Source organism: Prionailurus viverrinus, chromosome B3, assembly GCF_022837055.1.
Source record: "Prionailurus viverrinus isolate Anna chromosome B3, UM_Priviv_1.0, whole genome shotgun sequence".
In the NCBI taxonomy this organism is placed as follows: domain Eukaryota; kingdom Metazoa; phylum Chordata; class Mammalia; order Carnivora; family Felidae; genus Prionailurus; species Prionailurus viverrinus.
The window spans coordinates 140,284,489-140,293,903 of record NC_062566.1 but is presented as its reverse complement, the minus strand read 5'-3'; the positions used below and the strand labels follow the sequence as shown (position 1 = coordinate 140,293,903).

Here is a 9,415-nt window from a genome sequence, read left to right as displayed (position 1 = left end):
GTCCCAGCGTCTGCTGCTGGCAACAAACCACTCCCACGTTCGGGGGCTTCGGACGGCAGTCCTTCCACTAGCTCACGATCCTGTGGGACGGGCTGGGCTCGTCTGGACAGTCCTTTGGCCTCCCTGGGTCACTCTCGAGGTCTCCCGGTGGCTCCCCCGGGGTCGCAGGCCTCGCTCACAGGACATCCCAGCAGTGGCCCTTGGGCCTCTAATGCAGGACGGCCTTGGGGGCTGCACGGAGGCTCGGGAGGGCGGGCGAGGCTTTGACCCAACTGAAGAGGTGCACCCCAGTCGGCCCCAGCCCAGCCCAGCCCACTTTCCAGCAGCCGTGGAGGCCCCGCGAGGGATTCCGTGTCAAGGGCCACCCACCGCCTCCTAGCCGGCCGAGTGACCCGGCAAGTCCCGCCCCGAAGGCTGCTACGAGCATTAATCAAATAACGCATACTTTGGGGGGCAAGGCAACCTTCAATGTATTAAGCAATCATTACTAAGACCCACGACTTGCTACACATGATTATCCACAATATACGACTTAATTGCTGCTAAATTTATTTTCAATCGATTAAGTGCCATGAGCCACCGCACACGAAATAACAAAACCGAGTCTGTGCGGGGGAATCAGCGGACCCTGCAGCCAAGCTTCTCCTCGGGCCCAACGCGAGCGCCTGCCCAGCCCCGGGCCGGACTCTCTGACAACCTGAGCGCCCTGAAGAGCTCAGCAAACACCTCAGATCGAGCGCTTGGTTGCCACAGTGTCAGGAAGGGGGACAGAAGTGCAGGATGGTGCTACGTCTCCACAAGACAATCAGGGTCAGGTGTGAGAATAAACAGGTCTTTTGGCCCAGAAATTCCCATCCTAGATATCCATGCCACGGCTACACTGGCTACATCACCGGGTTATGCCGGTCGGTGACCAGTGACTGAGGGCAGTAGAAACAAATCAGCGGTCATAAGCAGGGGACCGTGAAGCCAACGGAGGTGCAAACCAACTGGACGCGTCCGTGCTGGAGGAGAAAGACCAAGGTAGTGGTGTCGAGTCAGAACAGCAAGGTGCGCGACAGGGTGCGGGGCGTGTTACTTGCACAGAAGGCTCTTTGCACGCGTGCGTGGAGAGGAAATCTCCCGGGAAGGACGTGCCGGGAACGGGTAACTGCGGGGAGGGAACGGAAGCGCCGTTTACCTGTTTCAAAGCACAGAATAACAGCTCTCAGTCATTTCGTCGCGGTCCAGAGAGGTGAACGTGGTGCGGGCCGGTGCCAGGAGGAAGGGGGCGGCCCTGCGGCAGAGCAGAGCACGCGGGAACGTCCCTGACGCAGGAGTGGCACGTGGCACGTGAGTGCAGCGTGTGCTTCTCTAGAAGGCAAATGGCCCGTCCTGAGCAGCGGCCCTGCCGCGCTTGGGGGACGGGGAGTGTGACGGGAGCGGAAGGGGGCGCCGGGTCAAGATGAGTGGCTGGAAAGGGCTCGGGCGGTCACTGGCCACTGGCGGCAGGAAGGGGACGCCGAGGGGGAATTCGGGGCTTCCGGTGCGGTGACCAGATACGCAGCGGTGCGGACGCCCCGGAGGAGAACCCGGGCGAAGGAGCAGGGAGGGACGTCCCTGATGCCGATGGACCCAGGAGGACCCAGGAGCGGAGCCGGGGCGAGCGCGGTCAGGCCACAGGTGCCAACGGGGGCCCAGGCGGGGGACACGGTGCAGGGAGCACAGGCTGAAGGAGGGGGGTGGCTGCAACCGTGGCCCTGCTCTGGGCAACGTGTGCCCGGGAGGCTGCCCCGGGGGACCCGTCATCCCGCCCAGGCCCGGGGTCCGCCGGGACACCACGAGCTCCGCCGGCCCGACGGTGCCCCGCGCTGAGCGCCTTCGGGGAGGAGCGAGGGTGGACGGAGCTCCGCTGAGAAGGAAAGAGAGTCGGCCGGTAGGAATGTTCCACACGCCGCGTGCCCCCGGGAGTCGGCACGCGGCCGTGGTCCACGGAACCCGGAGGCACAGAGCGCGGGGGTTTGGGGAACAGAACCGCGAGCCCCTGCGAGCAGCAGGCCGGCCGCCGGTCCGTGCGTTCTCCGGATGGAGCCGGCGCGGAGGCGGCCACGGGAAGCCGGGGTCCGAGGGGTGCTGCCGCTGGCCGAGTAGGTCGGCCCGTGCTCTCCAGGTCTCTCCCTTCGACAGAAGGCCTCGAGCCCGCGCCACAGTTGCGGGCATAGGGCAGTTTTTCCCGCCTTCGTGTGCCGCCCTGGCCTGGAATGCACCAGAAAGCAGAGCCTGGGACGAGGGTCTGTGGGCTCTGTGACTCTGGACGTGATCCCAGGGAACAGGAGCGGGGGCGAGAAGGGACGGGAGCGTTTCCAGCCTGTCGCCACCGGGGCCCGCAGGCGGAGCTCTGGAGGACACGGGCACCCCCACCCCCGCTACCAGGGGCTGCCCGCCCACCGCCTCCCACTCGGGTGCCATCAGGTACACCTGCCGAAGCGGGGCCATGCGGGACGTGGCCCGAGAGACGAGCTGGGCCCACGTCAAGCCCCCTTCATGCGGGGACCCATGACCTGTCTCCCCGCTTCCAGACGCCTGCACGCGCACGGTGGTCCGGGCCGGCCTCTGGAAAGGTCTCCACGGCGCTAACTCCCTCCGCCTCCTGCCCATGGTGCGCAGCACTCCTCCCAGGCGATGGAGGCCGAGCGCAAGCAGCCGGGCGGGCAGCCGTCCCGGCAGACGGCCAGCCGTGCGGGCGGTGGGCCACCTCCCTCCCTTCCTCAGCCCGGCCCTGCCCTCCGCTCCCCCTGCGCCTGCACTCCCCCCGGTCTCCCTTCCTCCACCTCCTGGCAGGACAGCCCGGGGTGCGGGGTAGGAGTCACCTCCGCAAATCACACACCGAGGCTTCTGAGCCTCTGTCCACCCCTCCCGGGTGCCGCCCTCGGGTCTCAGCCACTGAGACGGCGTGTGTCCCACACAGGCCCGAGGGCGGCCAGGCGAGGAACTCGCACGAGTGTCCCGGGAGCCCCTTCCACCCCGGCCGAGTCACACCGTGGAGGGCCCCATCCGCGGGTCAGGCAACCCTAAATGCGGCGAGGCAACACTGGATTTGGAAGTGGGGCTGGTACAGCGGTTCTCTAACCAAGTCCTACATTCTGGCTAAGAAACGAGAGTGCAGAGGCGGCCAGTGTTCTTCCTACCACTCCGAGGGGCCGAGGGCAGAGCTGCGTCCACGCTCCGCGGGCCAGAGGCGCCAAGGCGGCGGGCTCACCTCGTCACTGCCACAGTCCGGGGGCCGAGCAGAGGCCTGCATCCAGGTGTCGAGCCTGGTCACACTGAAAACAGAAAAACCACCGATGGGGAAAGAAACGTCCTCTCCCTGAACCTTTAAATTTAAACCCTCAACCGCCGCCAACTTTTTTTCTTTTTTAAAAACGTTTATTTAATTTTGAGAGAGAGAGAGACAGACACAGCGGGAGTGGGGGAGGGGCAGAGAGAGAGGGAGACACAGAATCCGAAGCGGGCCCCAGGCTCAGAGCCGTCAGCACAGAGCCCCACGCGGGGCTCGAACCCACCAACTGCGAGACCATGACCTGAGCCGAAGTCGGCCGCTTAACCCACCGAGCCACCCAGGTGCCCCCAGCCGCCGCCAGCTTTATGAACTCACGCACCTCAATTTGGTCCCAAGCATGAGATCATCCTACGTTAGAAAAGAAATGCAGCTGAGGGACAGCTACAGGCTAAGAACAAGAGGCATCCCTGGCTGTGCCCACAGGGTGCCATTCTGGGGGATTTAGACACTCAGAGGCCCCAAGGCCCAGTGCAAAACCCCACCACGTCTGAGGGCGGGGCTCTGCTTGGGTGCAAAGTGGAGGGCGCAGAAAATGGTTTTCTTTCATATTTTATTACATCAATGGCTTGAAAATTTTTATTTAACCTCAGCAAATATTAGAAATAGAAAAATGAATTCTGCAGAATTTCACAAATAAATTTTTCAATCTCCACTAACAAACGTTATCATTCAATGGCTAAGCAATTATAATGCTATGAACATTCACCACAATGAATGTGCTGATATAGAAAACAGGCAGAAAGAGACATTAAAATATTACTTACAACAGCATTATTACAACATATTTTCTTTAAAATTCCAACGTGGATTTTATCACTTCAAAAGATATACAGCATTTCCATTATATTTGCAAACTTAACCTTATACATCTTTTAAAATCTTGAAAAATTTTTAAGCAATCTAAAAAGCACTTAGCAAAGTTGATAGGTCTACATAATGGAATACTATCCACTCCAGTATAAACTTTAGTTTTCGGAGGTGACTGTAAACACTCATCATCACACAACATGCATAGACTACACTGACCTTCCTTCTGAATTGTAACATTGCTGCAATTGTGCTTTACTATCGTGAGGGAAGAGCTGCGGGGACCCGGGGAGTGGCGGAGAGAGGATTTGTTTCTGAGCATTGCACGGGATCACTAGGTTCAGATCAGCTAACTACCTTGAGTCCACTCGAAGCAAAGTTTCACTGGGTACTGAAAGCTGGACTCCTGGGTCACTAGGCTCGGACACAGGCTGGACGAGAGAGGAAGCGAGGCTCTCGTCGGGAGTGGGCTCCGTCTTTCCTTTGCTCCGCGAAGCAGGGATCCAGTTAGTGTAATGCACTGTGTGGCTTAGTTTTGGTACGCAAGGATACCAATAGTACATCTGATATTTAGAAAGACAAAAATAGGGCGTAGTTGAAATTTAAAGTGACGATGAGCACACTCAGAGCGGCGTGTGAGGTCTGAGGGAACTTTTACACACGGGAGACGACTCCGTAATTAGCCCGTAAAACGCGGCAACGTTTTCAGTTGCGCGTTTTCATCGGAGAGGTGTGCGACTATCGAAGGGTCTCACAGGTTACAAACTACCAAAGACCCTTCTGAGGAAGTGGTGTCCTGGTGGGCACAGATGTGCTGAGGCCACACAGTGGGTATGTGGTCAGCACGACGGAGGCCTGTACTTGCTGGGCAACAGAGCTACGTTACAGGACCGGTCACTGTTTCGGACCAGTCAGCACAATATTCAAGTAACAAGGTGTTTAAATGGATAAGTGAAAACAATTTTTTCCTAACGCCTTACACACCTACATAAAATTAAATAAAACAAACTTTTAATGCATATGCAATACAATTTATATCTTTTAGGATTTCTAAACTAAAAGTTAAACTATCATTTGCTTCAGTGGTACTATATTTTGCACAATAACTTATACTTAGGAGAAATTTCCCACAAAAATATATATATAATTATGACATTCACATTGATCGTTTTTAAGAAGACAAAGCTTAAGTGAACATTGCATCCGAAGCAGCTGTCACTGTGGACCCTTACACATCCAAACACGACCTGCTATGCACCGAAGTCTTGATATGTTAAAAAGGGGGCTTCACATAAATAAGATCAATCACTCGGCTTTTAAAGCGAAGTAATTTCTTGCATTTACAACATCGTCGCAAAGACAAGTGTAATGGAACGTCTGAAGCACAACGCTACCTTAGGCATGAAACTACAAGGGGGCCAGGCAAAGACAACCACCTTTCTAATCTTCCCAACCTCAGGCGAATGGCAATGCTATGCCTCTGCTCCGTGGAGGGACCAGAACCAGGCCGCTGTGGTCCGCCAAGCCGGAGCAGCGACCCTTCGGGACGGGGGACGGCTCGGTGCCCGGCGGCACGTAAGGGCACGGGGCAAGACACACGGGGGCCCGCCACGCTTCCGAGGAAGCGCCATCGAGCCAGCGAGCACTGCCAGAAGGGACCAGCTCTCCAGGCAAACGGCCCGGGCGTGCAGAGAGGGACAGGCCTCCGACCTACGGGCAGAATGAGACCCCTGCCGCTGCCCTGTTATGAGGAAGGAGGCCCCGAGAAGCAGCACAGAGAACCCTCGGCCTCGCTTCTCGCCCAGTGTCCCCTCGAAGCGATGTGCAAACTGCAGGCCGCCTCCTCTCCATGTTCGCCCTGCCATCTCCCAAAGCCAGAGCAGGCTCACACCCCGCGTCGTTCCTAAGTGTCACTGCGCTGCCCGCGCCAGCCTCCTCTCATGCCGTTCACACGCTCTTACCTGACCCACGGACACCCCGGGAAGGGACAAGATGACGAAGTCAGGAGAGTCCCACTTCACTCCCCTTGAGAATGACCTTTCTCCGGATTTCTAAAAATGTACAATTCCAAAGTCTAGGTTTCTAGCTGACCCTCTTCCTAAAGAGACAGTCAGCTGACCTTAAAAAAAAAAAAAAAAAAAAGGGAAAAAGCAAGGTGCTTGGGAGTCAAAACACATCAAATTTTAATTGCATATTTTAAATTCTTACGAATTCTGTTTGTGCCTTAAAGCATCTGCATTTTTTTTTTTCTTTTTGGTATTGAAAGCAGGAAAAGTGTTTCAATGACGCAAAACTACGGCGACAGAAAAGCTCCTTCAACATATTTAGTGCGGGCTGCACGGACCGCGGGCGGGACACAGGGGACGCGAGAGGGCAGTGTGAGGTCTGTCCCTCAGCCCTGCAGCAGGTCCACAGTCCAGTACGAGATCAAGTGATTCTGGAAATCTCAGAACATTTATGAGAAATATTTACTTGTTCCCAGTCCAACCAAAAGGCATTACAGACCACTTCTGCACACTGCTTCTTTCCGTCTTGGTCTTACTAGAGCCAACCAACGGGTCACTTCTCTGTCCTGTACTATGATAATAAAAGAGGGAGGATGGAGTTTAGACGATCACATCAGCACACGAAGGACAAAAGGCTGTACGGGGTGACACGGCGTACCAGCAGGATGGGGAACGCACAGCGTGTGGCTCTATAAAGCCATCACCCGCCATTCTAATCCCCTTTATGGAGCTAACCTGACATTTAAAATCTGCACTCTGTCAGAATCTGCAGCAATTTCTCCCCCGTCTCCTAATCTCAGTGATGTTCTCTTTGGCAAGCAATAAACTTTAAAGAAGAAGTAAGACACTAAAACAGAAAACGGGCCGATAACGTGGTTTGCCAAAAGGAGAAGGCACCAATTCCAAATGCACGAGCACCAGGTGCAGTGGTGTGGACCGCGTCTCTTGGAGCCGGATGGCGGGGGGGGGGGGGGGGGGGGGGTGGGGGGTGGGGGGGGGGGTGGGGGTGGGGGGCCGGGAAAGACAGAGCGGCACCTGTCCCGGGATTCCAGTGCTGAAAGCTGAAGGCAGAAAGTGTCGAGTCCACATTCCCTCTAAGCTGATGTCCAAGGACAGTTGCTGTGAATGAGCTCTCTACCAGCTGGGAAGGGGGAAGGGCGAGATTTGAGCCAGCTAAATTTACAAACCCTAATTACGCCCGATGTCTGGGGAGACGGGAGCTGTCTCGGGACGTTTGGCACGACGAAGGTTATAACGCAGTCTGCCAGCACCCTGCGATTTCCAGAGAAGCATGGTATCGCTTAGGTGGACGCCTCAGAGAAGAACAAGAGAAACTTTCCAAAAGGCCGACAGGTCACAGTCACTCTGAAAATTTCACGATGCACGAGGTGGAACCGCAGGCCATGCGGGAGCAGAGTCGTGCCTTCCAAGTCGACTACCTGTTTGAAGCTGCTGACTGGGCAGAGCTGCCACGGGTGGGGCTCAGGAACTCCGACTGGGGAGGGGTCCCCGGGGTCACGGGAGGCGTGCGGGCCACGAGGCTCCGCCAGCGCCGGGGCAGAGCGTGAGATGCGGCGGGCCTCTCTGGGGAGCGGCGCCAGCGTGGAGGAACGAGCACAGGATTAAGGCAGATGCAGCACAGGACCGGAAGTGCGCGCCTTTTTTGGTAACAGCTGCTTGTCCACAGGGATGTGACGCAGGTGGCTAGGTGATGGCGTGTGATACCTGATATCCTGGATAACACAGGCGTCCATACCAAGTGCTCAAAGCTGGCGGAGTTTCTCAGGAAGCAGATGCATATCTGACGTCTAGCACAGAAGCAGCCTGAGGAGAGGAGAAGGAAGAAGGACGAAGCATCAGAGCGCAGGTGAACAACTCAAGCCGCTACCTCTGGCGGACCCGAGAGGGCAGGAAGGTGTGGGCCCGCCCGGCTGTCCCGCAAACCCAGGGCCCTGCGGGCTCTCAGCCCGGGGCCCGAGGAGGCGGCGGCAGGCGGCACGAGGGAGGCCTCTACAGCCAGGAGTCTCGGGCTCAAATCCTGGCTCTGCCGCTTTCTAGACGTGTATCCTTGGCGGAGGGATTGCTTTTTCAGTTTCAGCTTCCTTGTCCCCAGAATGCGCACAGTAACGACCCCCCTCCACAGGATTACGTAAAATCCCTGGGCCGACACAGTAGCACTCGGGGCCGACCACCCTGGCTGGAGGGGGTGCCGTGGCCCGGGCCCCATTCAACCAACAGCCCCTGGCCCCTGCTGGGACGCGGGGACACACGGGAGAGTGAAGGCGGCAGGGTCCTCTATAAAAGCCTCAAAGGCATTTCTTAACTGCACTCCCAAGTGTCCCAAGTACCTTACTCAGTGCTCACTGCTACCCTCATGATGTCCTTTTTTTAAAAACGTTCAAAAATTTTTTCAGGTTTATTTATTTTGAGAGAGAGAGAGAGAGAGTGAGCGAGCGGGGGGGAGGGGCAGAGAGTGACAAAGAACTGCAGGCAGGCTCTGCACCATCAGCACAGAGCCCAACATGGGGCTTAAAACTCATAAACCGTGAGCTCAGGACCTGCGCCCAAACCAGGCAGGCGTCAGACGCTTAACCGACTGAGCCACCCAGGCGCCCCTTGATGTCCTACTGCTGGGGGAACCACTGGGCTATAAACCCCAATCTGAAAACAGCTGTTCCTTCAATTGACATCGTAACTGATGAGAACGGTTAGCCGGGTCAGGGGCTTTGTGTTCATTCTGTAACTGTGAGTGAGACTCTACCTCCAAGCCGGTCATGGTCCGCATCCCCTCACCCGGACACACATCCACCCCTCGCCGGGAACGGCATCCTTGTCCACCTCAGAGAACTCGGAATCTCAAAAGCTCAAAACCCTTGGGCCGCCTGCCCTTTGTCAGCCCCGAAGGAAACAGCCTACAGCTAACAGTTACGTTACTAGAACCTCTGGCAGTTCTCAAGGCCTCCTCCCTCTTTGTGCCGCATAACACATAAAATCTGAGGGCAGAAGGGGTGGGCAGGACGCCAGCAGACATCTCTCTTAGCTGCTGGATTCCACAGGATACACAAGAATGAGGAGGCCAATTTCTGGCACTGACTGGACAATTAACCAGGGCTCTTACAAGTCCCCCCGGGACACAGAACAGTAGCTGGTCCTTACAGATTCATTTCCTTTTGCAAACGAACGTATGGAGAACAGAAAAGCAGGGCGGTGGAGCGGGAAAGCGGGTACTACAGGGGGCATAAAAGGGACCCAAAAAAGGGAAATGAACTGTGGGGGGAGGGGG

At 56.6% G+C, this 9,415-nt stretch overlaps 2 protein-coding genes across 7 annotated transcripts in view; both read right to left on the bottom strand.

Moving 5' to 3' along the window:
- Positions 1 to 388: 388 nt before the first annotated feature.
- LOC125167671 (pleckstrin homology domain-containing family A member 4-like) lies at positions 389 to 3,291 on the bottom strand. Of its 2 annotated transcripts, XM_047862114.1 has the most exons (3): positions 3,239 to 3,291; positions 1,181 to 2,235; positions 389 to 1,004 (listed from the first exon to the last, which is right to left on the bottom strand). In XM_047862114.1, exons 1-2 carry the CDS (start codon positions 3,278 to 3,280, stop codon positions 1,354 to 1,356), a joined length of 924 nt encoding a protein of 307 aa, XP_047718070.1. In that variant the 5' UTR covers positions 3,281 to 3,291; the 3' UTR covers positions 389 to 1,004; positions 1,181 to 1,353. The 2 variants fall into 2 exon arrangements, with proteins under 2 accessions (XP_047718070.1, XP_047718069.1); XM_047862113.1 differs by lacking the exon at positions 3,239 to 3,291 and having other exon boundaries at positions 1,181 to 2,759.
- Positions 3,292 to 3,855: 564 nt separating this feature from the next.
- Positions 3,856 to 9,415, bottom strand: part of RCOR1 (REST corepressor 1) — a 129,108-nt gene continuing 123,548 nt past the window's right edge. For all 5 annotated transcript variants that reach the window (XR_007152888.1, XM_047862110.1, XM_047862109.1 and 2 more), the window contains one exon: positions 3,856 to 7,956. Coding sequence is in view for 4 of the 5 variants with exons in the window: in XM_047862109.1 (XP_047718065.1) it covers positions 7,915 to 7,956 (42 nt within the window). In the remaining variant the exon portion in view is untranslated. The remainder of the gene's footprint in view (positions 7,957 to 9,415) is intronic.